The 22558-nt window shown below is 37.2% G+C and overlaps 1 protein-coding gene across 1 annotated transcript in view; it reads left to right on the plus strand.

Moving 5' to 3' along the window:
* Positions 1-21333, plus strand: part of dpy19l1l (dpy-19-like 1, like (H. sapiens)) — a 66543-nt gene extending 45210 nt beyond the window's left edge. Inside the window, exons 15-22 of the mRNA XM_028817503.2 lie at positions 4938-5009; positions 5370-5446; positions 6124-6148; positions 12675-12794; positions 14356-14530; positions 14641-14740; positions 18350-18475; positions 18559-21333. Of these exons, the coding sequence (XP_028673336.1) occupies positions 4938-5009; positions 5370-5446; positions 6124-6148; positions 12675-12794; positions 14356-14530; positions 14641-14740; positions 18350-18475; positions 18559-18727 (864 nt within the window). The 3' untranslated portion in view covers positions 18728-21333. The remainder of the gene's footprint in view (positions 1-4937; positions 5010-5369; positions 5447-6123; positions 6149-12674; positions 12795-14355; positions 14531-14640; positions 14741-18349; positions 18476-18558) is intronic.
* Positions 21334-22558: the final 1225 nt, after the last annotated feature.

The following is a 22558-nucleotide window of genomic DNA, read 5'->3' on the forward strand; positions in this document are numbered from 1 at the left end:
ACCCAGGGATGTGTTTTGTTCAACAGTGTCAGTGATAAACTGCATACATAGTCAGAAGACAAGTAATCCAGCCTCCATGTTTTTCAGTCTAGTCACTCACTAAAAGGTGTTATATACAGTACTCACTTAAAGCTTACTTAATGTAAAGATTGCCTCATTTGCCAGGTGTTTCCCTGCAGTAATGTATATGCCTTAAAAAATGTGTTAAAGGTATGACTGATGCATGCCTATTGTGCCACATTGTTGACCACAGGAATATACCAAATGCAAAAGTAAGTGTCCTGCTGTATATCACGTACTAGAAACATGCTTGCCATGCTTATGTGTTGATGTTCATGTCTTTAATAGTAATTATTTAAACCACTTAAGACTTCAATATAAATTTCTGAAACTATATTCTGGAATATACTGTTGTAGCGGTCCAGTGCCGCTAAGATTCACACCATCAAAGAGACAGTGATTTATTTATTTTTTTTGTGGAGATTCCAGGGACGCACTCAGCCTTTGCCCGACCTGCACACAGTCCCAAGCAGTGACATACGGAAGCTCTGAACCGCACAGTGAAAAAAAATTTGGGACAACCCTTATCTCGTATGTACATGAAAATATCTTGTACGTACGAGATACTTTCACATTCGTACAAGATACTTTCATGTACGTACGAGATGTTTTCACATACATACGAGATACTTTCACGTACGTACGACATGTTTTCACGTACGTATGAGATAAAGTTGCATTAAAATATTACAAAAGTGCGCTTCGCGGCTACCTAATTATGCCTTTACCAAGGCTTTGGCGCTTCAGTTTGACGTCACTTCCAGCTCTTGTAGCGCTGTGATATAAAAAAGCAGACGGCTGGGCTTTTATTTATTAAAGGTGTGGGATGGTAGGAGATGGGTTTAACTGCAGCTTGCAATACCTGTGACGTATGTCAGGTACTGCCCAGAACGTCAGTCACGAAATGCCCATTGCATATCCCGTTACACTATGGTTAAGATTAGGCTTGTGGGGGGGTAAGGGTTTGGGTACGTGCTTTGTTTACAGATATTCGTCTGCTCACTCGTACGGAGCACCTGAGGAGATATGTTTTTTTCTTCCTGGGAAACAATTTATTGCATACAACTTACTATGTCATGCCCACCATGTATATATATCGTGCCCACCACTTACCATAGCCTGTGCACCAGGTGCTTTAAGGTCGCACCGGCCAATACTGCGTGTGCTCCTCATACATTCAGATGAGCACCAAATGCCATCGCGTGCTACTGTACATCATTTTCTGGAAACGGGACATATCACTGAACAGTCTGATGTTTTCCTCACACAGTTACAGTCCACAGAAATGGATATTGGCAAGTTTATAAAAGCAGGCTATGCATTCCCAGGAAGAAAAAAACACCATATCTCCTCAGGTGCTCCGTATGAGTGAGCAGACGAATATCTGTAAACAAAGCACGTACCCAAACCCTTACCCCCCCCACAAGCCTAATCTTAACCATAGTGTAACGGGGTATGTGATGGGTATTTTGTGACTGACGTTCTGGGCAGTACCTGACATACGTCACAGCTATTGCAAGTATGTAAAAGTATCCCGTACGTACACGAAAACATCTCGTACGTATGTAAAAGTATCCCGTACGTACACGAAAACATCTCGTACGTACGTAAAAGTATCCCGTACGTACGAGATAAGAGTTATCCCATAATTTTTTCTCACTGTGCGGTTCAGAGCTTCCGTAGAGACACAAAACCAACAAATGAATAAAAAAATATATTAAATGAAAACCCAATACAAAACAAGAACAATCAGACAAACCCCCCCTTTTCCCCTTCAGCGATACAATTGTAACATGACAATGAACAACAACAACAATAAACACTCACAACAACATCCTTTTACAGTCCAATACAGCAAAAGCAGGTGAAATGGTATGGTGTGAAGATGAGAATCCCAAGAATAGCTTCCGTAGAAAATGAGTGAAACAGTTCTACCGGTAGTCCTGAGTGGCAAGGGGCCAGATTTCCAGGGGCGCTGCTTTTGAAGACGCATGATGATAAATCCACCACTATACACCAAACAGGCAGGCACGAGACAGTCCATTCATCCTAACGGAAACAATCCTGGCCCAATTGACTTTTTAGACAACACATTGGAGAGGATACACAAAAACACCGATCTCCTGTTGCTCCATCAGGTCCCATTTTCAACTTTCCCGCTGGCCTCTTTCGTTCCCAGCAGCCCCACTTCTGTTCTAGTCATCCTATGCGGGTAATCACCCTTGGGCTGCTGGGAAATGGAGTTCTTCCTACGGTAGCACTGCTACACTGTGGTTGGTGTCATTCAAGGTTTGAGCTAAAAAATGTTTCTCCAAAGTTAACAGAAATCATCTTAGCATTGTGAAAAGTAAAGCTAATTATACTTTTCTAAAAAAAATTATTTTCTAGGCAATGGCAAGTTCAGGGGGGTGTGTCCAATAATATACAACATGTTAAAAATAACTTGTATAAAAGGTTTTTAAATATATCTAGGCAGTGCAGAGTAATTCTGCATTTAAAAGAGAAATTAATGATTTGTATGCTTTTGGTTAGTGTTTTTTTTTCTTGACACATTTATCAAGGATCAATTGTCAGTCTTTATATGAAAATACTACTTTCATTATTAGAAAAATAGCTTAATATCAAATAAGATTTTTTTTCTTAACATTATGCAGTTTTCATGTTGCATCTTATTTTATAAAAACTTCCTATATTAGATTTTTTATAATGTTAGTTTATTATTTAAAGGAAAAAAATTATCAGGGAGTTAGTAGCAATCTTGGAGCATCTAGAAAAATGTCTAAGCTTTCTTAACGAATGTCTTGACTCTGCGATAAATATAATTTCGATGCCTTTGCCAGTGACAAAGGTTACTTTATCTTAGCCTTAAATTATATGTGAGTACCTATTGCAAGTCTCCCAATATAAATCATACAGTACTTCACAGTTTCATTATCCATAACTGTGATATTAATAAGAGAGGTATAACCAGAAACTGGCCCAGTGAACAATGTTTTTACTTCCCAGATGCCTGTCGCACCAACAGATGTGAAATTTGAGTCTGAAAGGCTAAACGTCACAATTAGTTAGCTTTTTTAGTGAGTGTAAATAAGGCCTTGGGCTGCCCTTGAAATATTTCTGCTTTTTTGACCACCTGAGAGAGAAGTAAAAAATAATTTATATAGTTGTGGTCCACTGAACAGTGACTGTAGTACAAGGATATTTAATTATAAGATTTGGTGCATTAATTTTTATATGTCCTTCCCCTAGCCAACAGAAATGTTACATTTTCAAATGTGCCATATCTGGCATGGCATGATACATCATGTTCATTTTGTATTAATAAATCATGTTCATTTTCCTGCTTCTCTGACATGTGTAACCAAAAAGTCCAAAATATTTTTTGGTGTTTGGTGGTTTGTGACTTGGCACAGGTGTTGTAGAAACTTGTTTTCCTGCACATTCTGGAAATAATTTTTTTTAATTGCAGTGTTGTTATTTGACTATATCCTTCTGCCATCCTCAGCTATGGCAATCATTAATATGTTTGCCCTGTTTCAGCCCATAATGAGTAAGATTTTAATTCCAGTACACTTATTGAACAAATGTTCTCATAATTTGTTTAAATTTTGCTACCAATACAGCAACAGCAGGCTCACCCTGTGTTTGTTGTTTAGTTGTCTCTGCTATCTTTGTAACCATATGTCTGTAAATATTTTGTGAAGTAGGACATTTTCAGATGTCTTTTTTCATGTACACCTTTTTTTTTTTTACACATTGATGGAAGTTCTTTCAGGCATGTTTGCTTTTATTCTGGAAATGTTTCCTCTCTAGTCCCACTTTCATTTCACGATGCATTCTTATATGTTATGTTGTTACATTTTTGTACATTTATGTTACTGACAACCTTGCTATTTTATCAAGGCTTATTCACTGCAGCATTTTGAGCCCAGTATCCTTTACCTATTCTTTCATTAACATTTTTGATTAGTTATGCACCTTTAAAGGCATGTTTTTTGTCACCTATAGTTTCACTAATCCTGTCTTGGTAATAGGTAATACAGAAAGTGATTAGGAAGTTTTGTAAAGAAATTGTATAATTATGTATTGCATTTTAAACTCTGATATCTTGGGCCTGGGAACTGAACCCCAGCTTTTTCACTTAGGTAGAGTAAACTGTTGACAGGGACCCAATTAAAATCTTCAAAATTCTAAAGGAGACAATTCAGTAGATCCCAAAGTATTCTGACAACTGAGTAATGAAACTTGTATTTGAGAACCTTCAGGACAGGCATAAGCACTTTGCACAAATTATTGTGAAAGAAACAACAAAGCAGCTAATGTCAGGACCTTTACACCTTTTTTTAGACTGTCAGTATTAAAGACAGCCTTAAAAAGGAAAATAGGCTAGTGACCCATAAACTGAATTTTTATCTTGCCTGTCTTGTCCAGTATTTGTCATATTTCAAAATGCTCCGTCCTTCATTCTTCACCATTTGAGGAATTGATCTCCGGTGCATCTTAGTCATTTCAAAAACAAGCCAAAAATTTGAGTGAGCTCTGTGCTGTGGTGACTGCTGGCATAGGTGATGAAGAATCTGTCTGGTTTGAAGATTGTTAGTGTGGGACAAATGCAATCCCTGGTGTAGTGCCAGGTTATTGGTGTTTTCAGCATGTTGTAGTTCTTCACTCTGGCTACTGATGCTGTACTTTTGCCAATGCAGTTTTTTCAGTGTCTTGGATATATTTTGTGATGGTTGTCCTTTCATAAGTAACCAATTGCATGTTCTTTAGTTTGGATAGGAAGCTACCAACTACACGGTATGCTGTATGTGGCTTGTAATTTCTGTAGTCTAGCAATCTTTTCCAACCCCACTCTTCTTTTTCCTTCATTGCAGACTCCTTTGAGATATACAAGAACTCTGCTGCTTCCTACTACCCTGTTTGTCATCATTGCAATTACAGTGAAGGTAAAATGCAGTTAGCAGCTATCACGCTGAAAGGCCCTTAAAGCATGCAATCTTCTCATTTAACTATAGACTTAAGCTGCTAGCTACGCTATGTATATTTTATGGCACCAAGTAGAGTGCTGTGTCTTAAATTAATCAGCCCCTAAATTATATCTTGGAGCAGCTTGAGCTAGAGCAAATAACACTGGGAAAATAAAAGCCTCAGTTATTGGAAGTCATTATAAATAGTAATCAGACATAGCTAAGTTTTTGTGAAACCTACTGTACAATCATAGATTCTGGAAGAATATCCTTCTAATCGTGATTTGTCTTGACTGTTTATATCTTATTTATTTAATTTTTTATTTGTTTGTTTTACAGATCATAAAGGATGTTTGGATTTTTTCCAGAAAGACTGAAAGTCACATGGTAAATGGTGATAAATATTCTTTGGAAACGTAAGTGATTCTGCTAACACTGGCATTGTTCCTGTTCTGCCACCAGTTATTTATAATACTAATACATATTAAATATTAAAAGCTTCATAACTTACCATTTTAAAAATCAACTTACTCCAGTTCAGGATTGCTGTGGGTTGCCTATACTGGCAGCACTAGGGCAGAGCTATAAGCAGCCGTGGACAGAGAGTCCTTTGCAAGGCCCCTTTACACACACACACACACACACATATATACACACACACACACCGGCACTCCTACTTACAAAAAGGCCAATTTGGAGTCCTCACTTAATATAATTTTCATGTCTTTGATGGAAGTGCAAGAACAACTGGAGTAGCCAATGCAGAATGTGTAACTTCCACATAGGAAATGATTAGTCACTGTATTATGACCCAGGAAGCAAGCTTTAAGCAAGTGCTAACCATTGTGCTGTTGTGTTCCCTTATTAAGAGCTGTCTGTTTAATCAAAAGCTTAAACACATCAATAAAGTTGTAAGTGAAATAACAGACTAAGTATGTCAGTTATTAAATGTTTTGTTGGTGTTTCTTATAAGCATCAATATAGTGATTGCCTTTATCTTTAAAGTAACAGTGCATTTATGTCTTTCCAGAAAATTAACAAACAAAATAATAAAATAATTTTAAAGTATTTTTTTTCTGGGTTTCTTTTTCAGGACTGCACAGTTTTCAAATGGAGAGGTAAGGATTTATTCTCTGCTCTAGTTAATGTCTGCTGAGCAGGGAGTAGAATTTCTTGTTGTAGAACATTTTGAGTACTTATACTGGCAAATGTTCTAGAGGCATGAAAATGCTGTTTTTAGTACTGGGCAGTTCTCGGTAAACCACAAAGGGCCATGCAAAGTTAGAATCAGTTGGAGAGTCCTATAACAAAAAATGCCAAAAAACAAAATGGTAAATTTGGCATTTGAAAAGGTTTCACCACCCTTTCTGTTGTAAAGTCTTAAATCACGTTAGGTTATTAGTGTGGTCTAGCTTTTTAAGTGTTAGTCTGGTCAAAAAAACTCTTTGAGAAAGGTAAAGGTGCTGTATAAGTAAAATGCATTATTATCATTAGTGGTAGTATTGTTATTATTAGCATTATTATTAGCACTTGTTAGCTGATGACATTTCCAGAGCCTGATGAATTCTTTGACTCTTTAAATACTGTGGAAAACTCAACAACTACAGGTATAGGCTAATCTAGGCAACTGACTGAGGATCAGAAAATGTAAGTAATTGATGCCTACAAAGTAGGGGAAAGGCATAAAGTGATATCAAAGCACGTCCAGCTTGCAATTTCCATAGTCTAAAATGGCAGTTAAGGGAAACTGGCGGTTAAGACAAGATCTAAAAGACCAACAAAACTGACAGATAGAACAGCTTGTATAATGTGCAGGAATGCAAAACACTAGCAGGCAGGTTTAGCAGAGAAATGAATGGTGGGAGCAGCTCTGTTGTGCAGCATTACTTACATAGACATGGCCTTCATTGAAGAGCAATCAAAAGTAAATCAAAAATGTGGTCTAATTACAACAAAAAGCTTTAAGTATGCATAAGGCAAGAAGCATTTTGGAACCAAGTAGCAGCATTTGAGGAAAAGAACACCATACCAACCTTTAAGTACTGGGGTGGATCTGTTGTAGGGCTGCAGCAACTAATCATCATAATTGATTATTAAAAACATTGTCAGTGTCGGTTAATTACATCATTAGGCAGAGTACATTGTGCTGTACAGTTGCATCACTACTTCATTCAGTTCATAATCACTAGAACTGCATTATGCTGTTTCATCCACTAGATGGTGTAAAGCTCCATGAGCCAATCCAGACATTCTTGTAAGACACACTTGTATTGTACTTGCAGTCCTGATGACCATGGTTCAAAGTGGCTAACCGCATCTGTCAAACAAGGTAGACTCTGCAAGCTGGACAAAGTGTGGCATTTGTAGGTTGTTAATGATGCTTTTTTAATACCACCGTTTGCATGCAATATGTCACAGTTTACAAAAATTGGAGATAATGTAGGTGAGCATAGCTTCTGTATTTTGTGAGAAAATAATTTTACCAGTCTCTGTGAGGGCTCCTTATCAGTTAAACAACAGAATAATAACTTTGTGGTTAATCCCACACAGGGATCTGTGTGAACTTTTTCTGTGATGCTTAAATACTATATAAATTTGATTTTATCTGCAGCACAGGAGAATCAACTATGCAGTTCAAGTTTTCCATAAAACAAGCATGCCTTTACCTGCACAACGCTGTAATGTTATCTTGTCTCGTACAAACCCTTTAGACTGTCAAAAAAATATATAAGCTCATTGGAAATCTCCAAATTTCTCTTCACGTGTGTAATTACAAAACAAAAAAAATCAGTTTTCCTACATTTTTAACATTTAATTCTTTAGCCTTATCACTTCCTAGTACCAACTGTATGAACATTTTGGCATTTTCTTAGCAATGACATTTTATTTTGAAACTGAATGTTTGTATTTGTTAAATCAAACTGCACCATAGCCTTTTCAATACTACACATGTACAATTAAGAAATTAAAGAAATAGTTGACATGCTATTTTTTATCTTCAGTAGTTTTTTTTTAGTTTTTATTTCGTATGAATCTACATACTAAACTGTTTTGCTTCAGAAATTACAAAAATTAAAAGGTTCAATTTAAGGCAAAAGTCTTTTGAGGGGTGCATGAGGAACACTTTATTCCATAAGAATTGGAGTAAGTTTATTGTGTAACTGCCAGCATGAGAAAAATAAAAGAATACATTAGCATTTTTTTTTTTTTTTTTGCAAAAATTATTTTACAAATAAAATCTGTTTCTCAGCAGTGTAATAATAAAGTGATTTAATGCTATTTTTTCATGTAAGAAGCACATTTTTCCTGTTTTTGTATATTGTTCGCATTAAAATGGTGATCAAAGTTAATATTCATTTTTATACAGCTGTTAATGAAAGATGCATCTTTTTTAATAATTTAAATATTGTATAGGTTAAAATTGTATAAACCCAAAAATGTCCATTAAATCTGTGATAATATACATTATATTTTTCAAACGAACGTTTTGATTAGTTTTTAAGGTATTTACTGGTCAATCTCTAAATGTGATGTGGAAAACAATCACTAGAAATAGTTTACATCCACTATTTTAATCACATCAATTATGTTCCTTTTATACAAAGGCAGTGTTCAAAACATAATGCAGATTATCAACAACACTGATAAGAAAAGCTTATCCAAAAGGTTGTTGTGGTGGTCCAGTCCCTTCTCATGTAGGATATTCATGAAAATTGAAAAGCATTTTTTTGTTTTGTTAATGCAAGTGTCTAGTTTTATGTTATTAAATCAGATGCAAATAAAAATGAAATTCTAAAAATGATAAATTAATTGCTATTTTTATTAATTTTTTATTAGTAAAATACCCATCAAAAATGAAAGGCCAAAGCAAAAAACAATAAAAGGTATCTGTAAATGTTTTAATGTATTAATGTTAATAAGTTTATTTATTGTTTGGGATTTTTTGATCAGATCATTTTTGGTAAAGGTGCAGTGGTTGGGTAAAATATCTTTGCACATAGTTTTTAGTTGTGCCCACGCTGCAGCAGCTTCTTCGGATGTATGACTGATGCATCATGACTGCTGAAGCTCCTTCCACACTTTTTCAGCTTGTTAAAAACAGACCTCATCTACTTATTATCATTTTTATTTTTATTTTATTTTTTTCAAGTTTTCTTCTTAACTGGCACATTGCTATGATTATCTGAGCTTTTGATTTTCGAGATAATGGACTGAAACCTCCATCTGCATTTAATTTGATTGACTCCTCCTTATCAATTTGACATCAGTATAACAGTTTTGAAACTTCCTTTTATCATTATGAGAAGCCGATCATTTCAGCCCTGTTTCGATATCCTCCATCTGAAATAAGAAATATGGGTAATGCATAGATAACCATATAGACATTATGAAGCAATTTTGATAGGGAAAAGTTTATGATAGTCTTGAAGCAGTTGGATTTTTTTTAACTGTATACAGATTAAAAAACTTTCTCCAGAATCTTAATACTAACATATTTGTTTACCTTTCATATAAAATGTACGCTATATATATTAGTCAAATATTTCATATCCAAACAAAACATAAAAACAAATCAACCATCCATCACTTTCAAGATAGTAAACTTCCCACTGAGCCGGGTACAGGGAGGCTGGTTGAGGCCACAGCTTTAAGCACCAGCTTAACAAATTGTTTATAACCCTGGACCTGTGAATTAAAGCAGTTAGATAACAAATAGACTAAAAAAAGTGTTTTCAGAAAAATCTGTGTCAACAAATTTGTAGAAACATGGCCTATACTGTACTTCAAAATTGTTAAGCTGTAAAAATTGCCTCATGAAAGCTTGATTTAATTTTATTTCAGATGTTACTTCTGTGGTCCACAATGGATTAACTTTTTTTTTTTTTTTATTGTTGTTTAAATGAGAAACCAAGATAAATGAATATCTCAAAGCAGTTTGCTTAGGCAGCATAAATGAAGCCAGTAAAGTAATCTAATTGAAGAGTAAGGCTTCAAATATGTTACAGTTCTGAGCGTTTGTAGGAATGTTCAATTTGAGAACCCTTATACGGAACAAAGTTGTCGGCGTCTCTTCAGATAAGGACATGGATAATAGCACTGACTGCAAAATTCTCCAGTGGACAGTGACCTATGGTATGGAGCCAAATAATTAACCCAATTGTGGTTACAATGCACAGAAAATAATGCAGAGGAATTTTATGATTTATATACAGCATTTTATAGGCATTAGCTTGTACGCATCAAACTGAACTATAATGATTGCTTCACCATACAGTTTTGGGATGTCATTAATGGGTGTGTTTGTGGACAATGTGTTTTGTGATGATACACGCTGAGAAAAGTTCAATATAAAATAAAAATGGAAAATAAGCAGGAGTTGCGCTATTTGTAGTTTTTTAACTATACGAGTATTCTTCCAGAAATGAATGACCTATTACATATACAGTATATAAAACTTAAAAGTGACTTATTTACAGTAGGCTGCTTTTGGTTGGTCACTGTCAGGCATAGCTACGGTTTAGTAAACTTAATGTGAATGCCTTGCTTGGCATCTTGCATATAGTTTTTAATGTTCTCTTTTTTTATGTCATTTTTCTTATGGTTTTTATTAATGTCTTTAGCAAACTAAAAAGTGTCTGAAGACATGCATGTTGGGTGAATTGGTGATGCTAAATTGACCGTTTGGTGTGTGGGTGCGTGTGTTCTTATTTTATAAAGCATTACAAACTAGTGCTTACTAATTTTAGAGTATTCTATAGAAACATGTTTAGACTACAATACTGTAGGTTCTCTTTCAATGTGTGATTTACAAGTGTACATTTTTGATTCAAACTTATTTTTTTGTTACTTCTAGAATTACAATTTTCTTTATTTCTCACAATTCTGCATAGACATGTAATATTTTTTCAGTGTCACCAACCCTCATGTGCAGTAATACAAAGAAAACTTTGATGATAAGCTTGAACATTGTTGTGTTTGTTAAGTGTTTATTGTTATATTATTATTGGTCCTTACAGTAGAGGAGTAGGAATGGTTAAGCATTTAATTGTTAGATTAACTGAAATAGAAATATAAAATATCGTATTATTTTTGATGTAATCTTCTGTTCAACAGTGTCTCTTTGAGTGAGTATATACGAGTCCGGCCAAGGCTGGGTGCGTTCCTGTTGTCCCCACTGAAATAAATAAATAAATCATTGTTTCTTTGACAGTGTAAATCTTAGCGGCACCTCGACCACTACGACTTCTCCATGGGTATCAAAAGCTGCAAACAAACTGGTCGCACAAGCTTGGTCTTTCAGCTTTCCCAGAATACATTTCACTCCTGTCCATTTTGACAGTTCTTTCAGGCCTCAGCCATTTACCTGAAATCTGTCAAATGTTAAAGCATCCCCTAAGCACACACCATTTCCAGAAAATCCTCTTTTGCATGATAGAGAAATGTACTTAAACCAGATTGAGCTTTTGAATCAATGACCTGCTTTTCTCCTCATTCATGGGTCAGTTATCCTGCATATTCATTGGCTCTCCTTTGGCCTTGTCATTACATTTATGTTCTTAGCAGTAAAACACAATTGCAATACTTCAGGGTTGTTCAACTGCAGTTTGTTAAATGAAGATGAGGATGAAGCTTTGGGTTTACCTGTTGTATAACAAATGGTCCTGTTAAGGGACAACTACAACCAATATTCTCTAAATGCTAACTTATTACTCAGTGTCACCCACAGCTACCTAGCATTTTTCTGAAATTTTCATTTTATCTCTCTTATGTCACATGCCCGCTTGTGCCACATGTTCAGGTTTATGAGTAAAAACTTTTATATAAGGAATCGTTTTCCATCCCTGTGACCTCATCTGTTTTTCTGCAGTCTGTCAATGTTTGCTTACACCTGAAAAATTAAGTTTTCTTAAAATCATTCTTGCATGGATTTTCAATTTAAGTGAAATTCTTTTTCTAGTGTAAAGCTAAAAATTCTTACATGTGCATATAAATATAAGATAAAATCTAAAATGTATAGATACAGCCAAAGTATAGAATATGCAGTACAGTATATGTCTGTAAATCCATTTGAAACACACATTACAGTGACACATTGCTGATTATTTTATTTTGTTTCTTGTTGCTGTGCCTAAATGAATTAGGCTGATGAAATGAGGCCATCGTGACATTAATATGGATGTTTCAGTCTGGGTGAAAGGAAAGGATTAATTGAGATATCCAGTTGAGAGCCAGCAATTGAAGTATTTCCTCTCACACTCTCTCAGTCTGTATTGTTGGTCAGCCACATCAGAAAGAATTTAGGATTGGTGAAATATATGCATCACAGCACACACATTCTTCTGCTCAACAACAAGCACACAACCACAAAACAAAGAGCTCAGGGCACCGCATTAACATAATCTTGCTTCTTGTTGAAAATGTGTAAGAATCTACCATCCACCATAAATAATATTAACTGTCACTCCATTTTGATAAGTCTTTGAGGTTCTTCTGTGATCATTTCCATACTAAACTTTGAAGAATAAGATATTGTTTGATAACAGAATTTTTTATACTATCTTCACCCACCACCATTAATATCTAGCTTTTGTTTTAAGCCATTTATTTGATGGGAATGAAAATGTCAAGCTTTTTTTTCTATAGATGGTGTACCACTTCTTCCAGCTCATAGCTTTTGCTGTGCTTGCAATTCTGATCATGAGGCTGAAGCTTTTTCTTACTCCTCACATGTGCATTATGGCATCACTGATCTGTTCAAGACAGGTAAGACAACTGCTTCATTATAAAAACACAATTTAACCTTACAGGAGCAAGTCCTGTAAGCCTCTATGACTGCACTGTGCCTGTGTTCAGTTTGTCCAGTTTGATAATAAATCCAGAAACTGAGAAGTCTCAACTTTAGTGAAAGTAAGAGTTAAGTGTAAAGTTAGAACCGACTTCTGAATAAAAAACAGGGTTGAATAAAACCCAGTAGCTCCTAGAGCACCCAAGTGGCTGGAGAGAAATGCTTTATTGTCCTTGATATCTGCAGTATGTGAAGGGAATGAGCCAAAGCAGAAAGAGCTGAAGATAAAAATGCATAACCCGAATGTTTATTCTGTATACCATTCACTAGCCCTTTCTCATTAGGTGTTTGTGTGCCTCAACCTTTTTATTGATGTCTACTAAATGTTCACCTTTTGAAACCAATGAAATAGCTACTAAAGTATGGTTAATGCCACCCAAAAGTAGGAAAGAAAGAGTAAACTAGAAAGACAAACACTAAAGGGACTAATATTACAAGTGCCATATTCTAGATGCTCAATTACAAACTGTTTTACAGATGTGCAAAATGAAGCATTTATAGAATCTATAGTGTGCAGTTTATGTTGATCTTTTTGTTCACTTGCACCTTGCTTCAGACATGTCATTGGTCTACAGCCAACCTCCAAAGAGCTTGACTTTTTCAAAAAACTCCAAATAACATGGGTTCCAAAATGTGAGTATTAAGGAGAGCTATAGAGCAGGATCTTTATTTTCTGCATAAAGAATGTGTCAGTATAGTGTTGTGTTACCTTGCTTCTGACTGATCTTGTCTAGACAGGCAGTTGGCTTGCTTCTTGCAGATAGGACTGTTGTAGGATTTATTCACAACTCACCAAGTTTGTATTACTGTCAGTGTTGCTGTGGATTAAAGTTTAATAAATGTCCCTTAAAGTTAACTGTTTTAAACCTGAAGAGACCATCCAAATACAGAACTTGAAGAGCAGGCTCTCATTTGATAGCCCTGGGCTACATACAACTCACTTTTGCTGTTATTTTGAGATTTAGTGGTGTTGACCTTAGATTGTTGAATAGATAAGGAACTATTAAAAAAAACAAATACAAACAACATTCTAGTTAGAGACACTCACTAAACATGAGTAAAACAAGTTTGAATGCAGGTTATGAACCCAGAACCTACAACCCAAAGTGAACATCACATGGAAGATACACACCAGTATACTGTAAATCTCAGATTCATGGCTGACTTTATACACTTAAAGGCCTTTATCTTAACATCATTCCTGCTGATTTGTATGCTTTAATTTACAGCATCTTTGTAATATGACTTCAGAAACACTGTTATCATATCTGTACTTTCTAAAACTGTTTTAATTTTACCTATAATACTTCCATCATAGACAATAATAAAGAAATACTGCCATGCCTAATATGCAGTGTTATGATGACAGAGAAAAATGAACTGTAACTTTCCATGTTTTCAAATGGTAACACTTAGTTCAGAGTCCTGCATTTCTTAAACCTGATCCTGCCCTTATCAATAATATTGCTTTGCTTGTAGCTGTTTGGCTGGATTAAGCCTAAGGCCCTCCATCATCTGCTGGTGGTTGGAATAATATCTGCCATGGCTGTCCAAGGCATTGCTAATCTTCGCGGTCAGTGGAATATTATTGGAGAGTTCAGCAATGTCCCCCAGGAGGAGCTTCTTGAGTGGATCAAAACCAGGACAAAAGCAGGTAAGCAGAGGTGCAAGCAGCTTTCTGTCAGCGCTACAATTCTCAGGACAAGCTCCACCTTTCAACTGTTGATGCTGTATTTACAGAGTCTCTCAATGCTTCTCTTGTAGATGCTGTATTTGCTGGAGCAATGCCAACCATGGCAAGTGTCAAACTGTCAACTGGCAGACCAATTGTTAACCATCCCCACTATGAAGATGCTGGACTGAGGTAGACTTTTTTAATTCATCCACCATGAACCCTGGATTTGTGTAGATGGTTGATTTTTTCCCCAGTAGAATACAATGTTGAGTAATCTGATTTAAATTGTCCACATAATTAATAACCATATAATTTTTTTTCTAACATCTTTTTCACAGTTCTGAAGTTTGTACCACATGTCTGCCATGTAATGAGTGTTTCTGCTTCCATTGCTGCTACCAAAATGTTGTTTACATTGAAAATGCCGTATAAATCTTTCCTTTTATTATTTATGGTACTGCACACAATAATTTTGTTATGTAGTTCACAGTGCAGGAATACTGAAGCAAACAGTAGATGATAACTGCAGCATCATGAAGAATGGTCCAAATAGTACAAGAATACACAATGAGTACAAGCTACGCTTGAATAGCCATAGTACACATGCATTTCAGAACAGGTCATCCCCCTGAAACTAAGCCTGTTCAGACCCAGCCAGTACTTAGATGGTAGAGCATCTTGGAAAGGCTAGGTTTGCCGCTGGAAGCGTTGTTGGTGAGTCTAGGAGAGGGTGCTTACCCTGTAGTCTGCGCATGGATCCCAAAGCCCCAGTGCAGTGACTGGTACCCTGTGCTCAGCGTTGCCATGTCTTTAAAGAAATTTCTAGCCCTATGACAGCTTAAAAATAACAAATTTGCCCAAACAAATAACTCAATACCCGAAGTAGACAAAATAAAACACTGAAAAGTAGGGGGGGGCAAATGTCAAAGTGGGAGGGTTAGGTACATACCATCAAACCCTGGTAGGGGTGTCACTTCAGTAAAGAAAATATACAAGTGCAAATATCAGGGTAAGGTTGCCAGATGGATGAAAAACATTATACAAATGCAGTAGAGGGGGGTTGAAAAATAGCCCAAAAGTACCATGTTTTTTAAAAAAAAGTAGCCCAAAAAACTGCAACCCACGAAAGCCCATTTTTTTCCTTGCAAACAACGATCAAAAATAGGCCAACTGGGCAAGAAAACTGTGGACCTGGTAATATTGGCTATACTTTAAATATGGCACTATCCTTCAGATTAGATGTAAAACCGAGGTCTTAACTTACTGTGGTTATTAAAGATCCCTGGGCATCTTTAGAAAACAATAGGGTTTTTCCTGATGTCCTAAGTAAATTACCAATCACATCCTTGTCAGTTCTGACCCCTAATCATTCCATCTCTAATTGTCTATCTCTAATATGTGGTGAGCGTACTAGCACATTAGTGGCTGCCATTGCATGGTCCAGGTGGGATCTACACATTGGTGGTGGCTGAAGTGGTTCCCCTCTGTTTATGTAAAGTGCTTTGAGAGGTGAAAAAAGCAATATATAAATGTTGTTGTTGTTGTTGTTATTATTAATAATTACTATAAATTATTTCAGTATTGTAGTCTTGTGGTCTTCTGAATCTGTACAGCTTGAAGCTTGCATTCAGCATATTATATTTAAGTACAATAAAACAGTTCAGTTTGTTAATTTTTTCCAGCCTCCTGCTAATAGCTTAGCTACTATGCTCATAGCAAGAATCACTTTAAAAACAGTGACTAAAACATTCATGTAAATTATTACTTATTATATGGTTATGATTAGGAGCCACTAAATCATAATTAGGAGCTTGCATATTCCTTCCTGATTTCTGGATGGTTCACAGGCATATGTCAGTGGCGGACCATGCATTTCACACCTAGGCCTTCAGTAGTGCTCCATCTGAATCAACCTGCCCCTCAAAAACTAATTTATGGTTATAAAAACTATCTTAATATGCAGAAATACAGTATAAAGAGCCATTGCATCGCAGATAGATAACTCCTGTAGCCACAATAAATGCCTTTATTGAATAGACAAACCAGGGGTGTACAAGTTCCTTTCTACTGCAGCTACAGCCCGCAACACACATAAAAAACATCAATAATAACTCATAAACTTGCAATATTATTTAGGAAAATCGCAGCATTTTACTCACCAAAAATTCAGATTATTTGTAAACAAAATCGATCCTCCTCTCTTTCCTCAAAATCAGTTCAATTACTCTTGTCGTACAGATTATCCGTGCGCTTCAGTTCCATCATGAAGTCCCTTTCTATCGCCATCGAAGCTAATGCTGAAAGTTGAACCTGCCCTGTCGTATTTCTGGCATAAGTTTTGATTTGCTTTAGGGCTGAAAAAGTCCGCTCGACAGAAGCAGTGGACACGAGAATGGTCACCGCCAAACATACCAATGTGTACAGCTGCCCCATGATGCTCTCATTCAGGTTTTTCTATTACACCATCTGCACCATCCTATCCAATCAACAGGTCTGAATACGGTGACGTTGCCGTACACCTGCTAGAGAGCCCTAGTGAAACCAACTCAAAATCTGATTGGTTGAAGCAACAGTTTAATCAACATTTGTTTTGTGTTGGAGGGCCTGCAGAACGGATTGTGAAGGCCTCCTGGCAGACTTCTTTGACTTTGACCCTGCCTGGCAACAAGTGATGGCTGAAATGTGATTGGTTAAATGCTTTAATACGAAAATACATGTCTGGAAGCAGGCGCAGCACAACCATCGGAAAAGCTATGAAAGGAAGACAAACTATTTGGAATTATTTAATAAGTATTCATGGACAAAATATAATTAACATCAGTTTGTGATTCAGATATTTTTTTAGGCCAGCAGAGAAGGCCTTGCAGGCCCTGACGGCCCGCCACTGGCATATGTATATGACATTTGCAACTTTTTATCTTTTAAACATGTAGTTCATGAATCTTTTACTTTATTTAGTAATGATGACTAGCAAGCCTGGTCAAATGTCTTGTTATTTTGTTTTTCTGCCTGCTGTTGTAAGGCATGTTTCTGAGCAATTGGCATTCACACCCAAGCAATACAGTTTGGTTCCTGATTCTAATGTGTGATAATCATCCATCCATCCATCCATTATCCAACCCATTATATCCTAAGTACAGGGTCACGGGGGTCTGCTGGAGCCAATCCCAGCCAACACATTGCGCAAGGCAGGAAACAAACTCCGAGCAGGGCGCCCGCCCACCGCAGGTCATAATCAAATATCTTTAAATAAAATGTGCACTTGCAAGCTGCACTGTTGCTGTGCTGTTTCTGAGCTCCTATACAGTATACTCTATGGACAAACAGGAGCCTTTGAATCCAGTGTACTGACACTCCGAGGACGTTCTTGTAGTGAGTCCTGAAATTCAAATCCTGGCATCTGAACCCCCCCCACACACTCTGTGACTCACTTGTGATATGTCCCTAACTAGGCGAATATTTAAAGAACGTCAGGTAGCTGTGGGATGAAAGAACTGTACTGCTGGGAAATAAGTAGATGAAGGAACAACTGCATTGAATAAGCACTGCTAAACATCTAGGATGGTCATGGGCAATGCCATTTCTCCTCCTAGTTAGGTTGCACTTGGCACATCTCGCCAAACAGAAATAGAGTGCAGGAAGAATGAGCAACTGAGCAGAGAACATCACTGCCTATGGTTTGAATTAAGCTTTAATCACTTTGTCTTTCCATTGAGGCTATCCCTGAAATCTGAAATATTAATAATTCTTTTCTTGTTTTATTTCCTCTTTTCTAATATTGTGTTTCCATTCCAACAGAGAAAGAACAAAGCTTGTTTATGCCATGTATAGCCGTAAACCAGCCGAGGTTGTGAAGCAAAATTTGATGAGACTCAAAGTGGACTACTTTATTTTGGAGGAATCCTGGTGCATACGACGCACACGGTATGTGTGACTTGAACTTTTTGGGACTGACAGGTAAAGTCATTAGGATACAAGACTAATCTCATTTTCTCATTGTATTTCAGGCCTGGATGTAGCATGCCAGAGATCTGGGATGTGGAGGACCCATCCAATATAGGCAAAGTCCCTCTGTGTACACTGATTGAGCAAAATCCACAGCCACATTTTAAAATGGTCTTTCAGAACGATGTTTATACTGTGTTGAGAGTCCCCAAAGCTACCAAAGATTTGTAAGAACCCCACTGCTGAAGTGAAACAGATAAGCTCCATTTGAGGCAGCAGCAGGATTCGTCCTCCTGTCATTTGTTGCCATCCCATGATGGAAGGCATAACTGAGACTGTAAGGGATTTTGAAAAAAATCAACCCCCCCCAGTCACTGCCTCTTGGTTGTGTGTCCCACAGATGCAGTGCTCTCAGGTGCATGTACATGGCCAGCCACGTTACAATGAAATTTGAAATAATATAGTTGAATACATGGACAGCTCACATACCTTGTTTTTGAAATATTACTACAGTATGCAGCAACACGTCCATTCAGGACTAAAAGTCTAGCCTTGTCCTGAAAAATGATGCCAAACACACACTGTGGCAGAAACCTCTGTGCAAGGGTGTTGCTTCATAAAGTGGCCAGTCTTTAACTTGGGGAGCTAGGTGACTCTCTTTATTTCGCCTGAGAGGGTAAATCTCACGTGCCTGATCTCAACCAGCTCTTCTAGCTGGTGTAATTCTCAGATATAGCTACCTGCAGCTCATTTTCTCATTTTGTGTCTAAAAACAAGATTATGTTCACTGCTTGTTTATCAATCTGCATTTCCCATTTGCAGCCATAGCCCATGTACTCAAGAAATCTTGTGGCATCATCCATCATCTACTGTGCCTCAGTCCTCTGTTTTGTGACCGGCCTGTTTGCCCACACGCACATCTCCGTTTTTTTTTTTTTCACTTATGTATTGCACATTTTGCTTGAAGTGTTGAATCAAATAGCAGAAAATGTGTCAGAACTTTTTCCAACAGTGCTTTATCCAAAAACTAATAAAACTAATTTAAAGTAAGTTAAGTGACCAACAGAGAGGGTGACATTGGTGAAAAAGAATAAACCTTCAGATGGAAAGACACTCTAATGTGCCGTATGATTAGCAGCATAATGGCTTGTTTAAAATTGATTTTAATTGTACTAAACATTTTTAGTTTTGGTTTTCACATAGTGATGCCTTTTATCGTCTCCTTTGTGGGCTTGGTAGCTTTTTTCTGTTTTCAGTCAGAGTGATGCCACGTTGCATTTTATACTCGTGCATCTAGAAAGGCCTTCTCTTTTATCCTGTATTTGCTACATTTTCATTCCAACTCCCCAAGTAATTATAATAAATCATTATAAATAGATAGATTTTTATTTTTTTTCTTCTTTTCCAACATCATTGTGAATTCTGTTGTCCATCACACTATCATTATTACCTTTAGCCGTGGGGTAGAATTACACAGAAGTAAAAAAATTGGAAAAAATCAAATTTGACTTTTATACCATAAGGAAATAATTTAAAAAAAACCTGGACAAGATTGAGGTCAGATATGCACAGTGAAAGTCTGAGGCGTTCCCTGCTTTCAAACTAAAGTTCCACTTCTTGGTTGGACGCCACACTAGGAGTGAGACTGGACATTCATACGTGAATGGGAGGCCCGATTTGGTCCGAGTGAGTCTCTGTGGCCGCAGGCGCTCGCTTTATACAGCCCCCCATTCTGAGCAGACCTCACACTGATTTATCATTTATGCCATTCGGTATTTGCGTGAATTTTTTTTTTTTTTTTTAGAGTTAAATATATTTGTTTTTCTTTCACCATGTTGATATATTGATTTTAGTGATGTTAAGTTTAAAAATGTGAGCTGTTAAGAAAAGTGTTTCCATATAATTATATTTTTGACTTTAAAATTTATTTTAGACATGCACTGTAAATATAATTGTCAATTGTTGTCTGTCAATAAGCTGCACCACTGGAAAATATTTTTAATACAGTTTTCAAAAAAAAAAAATCCAAAGCCTGAGTGTGATACTTTTTAATTTGCCTTCAGAAGTGTTTAGGCTGAACTTCACTCTATCTGTTGGGATCTTGTGAAAGTAAGAACACACTTTTAAAAGTAATGGGAGGTTTCAACGAAGATAGCCCAGTATCTAGGCTATCACTGACTTCAAGGATAAGTTTAATATTATTCGAGCTGAAGTTATTTCTTCACATTCTTTGTATATATCAATCTGCCATGGGAAAATTGTGTTCTACACTGAAGCATTTGCAAAGATTATGTGGGACTGTCACAATGTTTTGGCTCCATATTGGCTCATCCATCCATCCATGGCACCAACCCACCGCAGCACACACACACCCACCCACCCACTAGGGCCAATTTAGAATCGCCAATCCACCTAACCTTCATGTCTTTGGACTGTGGGAGGAAACCGGAGCGCCCGGAGGAAACCCACGCAGACACGGGGAGAACATGCAAACTCCACGCAGGGAGGACCCGGGAAGTGAACCCGGGTCTCCTAACTGTGAGGCAGCAGCGCTACCACTGCGCCACCGTGCCGCCCTATATTGGCTCATCCTAGTTGAAAAGATAAGCCAGAGCATTCAGGGCACTCTGGACAAGCGTGTCAACACTTGGCCTCAATTGTCTGCTACTGATGAGAATCAGCCATCAACATCTCCAACACCTTCAGTGTTACCTCCTTCTCCTCCTCCTCCATATCATCCCCAGCAAGCAACCTCAACATCACTCATGTAAACTTTTTTGGCAATTTTTTTTTTATTTTTATTTACCATTAGTAAAGTTTGTACTTTGGTGTTTATAGGGGGGTCTTAATAGTTTTTTTGTGTTAGGTCGTTACTAATGTAGGTTTTGAGGTACTACTGTATTGGCAATTAAACACTGCTTAAATGTAAAAATGTCTGTACTTTTAGGTTTTAATCATTTTTAGTCATTAATTGCACTACAACTTTTATACTGTTAAAAGTATGCATTTACTATATTTATACTTTTTTTTTCATTCATAATTCTTGAGATGTAATTATAAATATCCATCCATCCATCCATTTTCCAACCCACTGAATCCGAACACAGGGTCACGGGGGTCTGCTGGAGCCAATCCCAGCCAACACAGGGCACAAGGCAGGGAACCAATCCTGGGCAGGGTGCCAACCCACCGCAGGACACACACAAACACACCCACACACCAAGCACACACTAGGGCCAATTTAGAATATCCAATCCACCTAACCTGCATGTCTTTGGACTGTGGGAGGAAACCGGAGCGCCCGGAGGAAACCCACGCAGACACGGGGAGAACATGCAAACTCCACGCAGGGAGGACCCGGGAAGTGAACCCAGGTCTCCCAACTGCGAGGCAGCAGCGCTACCCACTGCGCCACCGTGCCGCCCAATTATAAATATGGATTACCATTTTAATAATGGTAAACAGTGCTTGTTTCTTACCAAAGTTTATAATGTATGACACACAACAACAAATAATAAGCACAGTACAATCTTTAAAATAGCCGCAAATGTTCATAAGTTGTTTATCAAGAAGACATGAGACTACATGCCTAACAGCTCTATAAGTGAAAGACATTTTGCTGTTAACATTATTGTTAAATAAGCAGCAACTTCAAATTTGTCTTTCTCGCTTATTTTATTGGAAAGCTGAGGTACTTAAAGCAAGCTCACTATCCAAAATCAAACAGGATCCGTTTTAATAGAAGGGCAAAATAAAAAGGTCTGAATTCCTTAAAGTGGCTTTTCTTGCTGTTTGCTTAACTGCATGGGACGACTTTTGCAGTTCCTTTTTCTCTGTTTTTTACTCCACTTTCTTTAACATACAACATCTGCAAGATCAGACTTTATCTGACCAAGTATGCCACACAACTTCTGGTCCAGACTTTGGTCTTGTCGCACCTGAACTACTGCAGTTTGTTTCTGGCAGGAGAGGAGTACCCACATGTGCTATTAAGCTTTTCCTATTTAGCGCCTAGTTGGTGGAATCGGCTACCCACCTCCATTCATACTGTGGACCCCCTCG

This window comes from Erpetoichthys calabaricus, chromosome 13 (genome assembly GCF_900747795.2).
Source record: "Erpetoichthys calabaricus chromosome 13, fErpCal1.3, whole genome shotgun sequence".
Classification (NCBI taxonomy): Eukaryota; Metazoa; Chordata; class Cladistia; order Polypteriformes; family Polypteridae; genus Erpetoichthys; species Erpetoichthys calabaricus.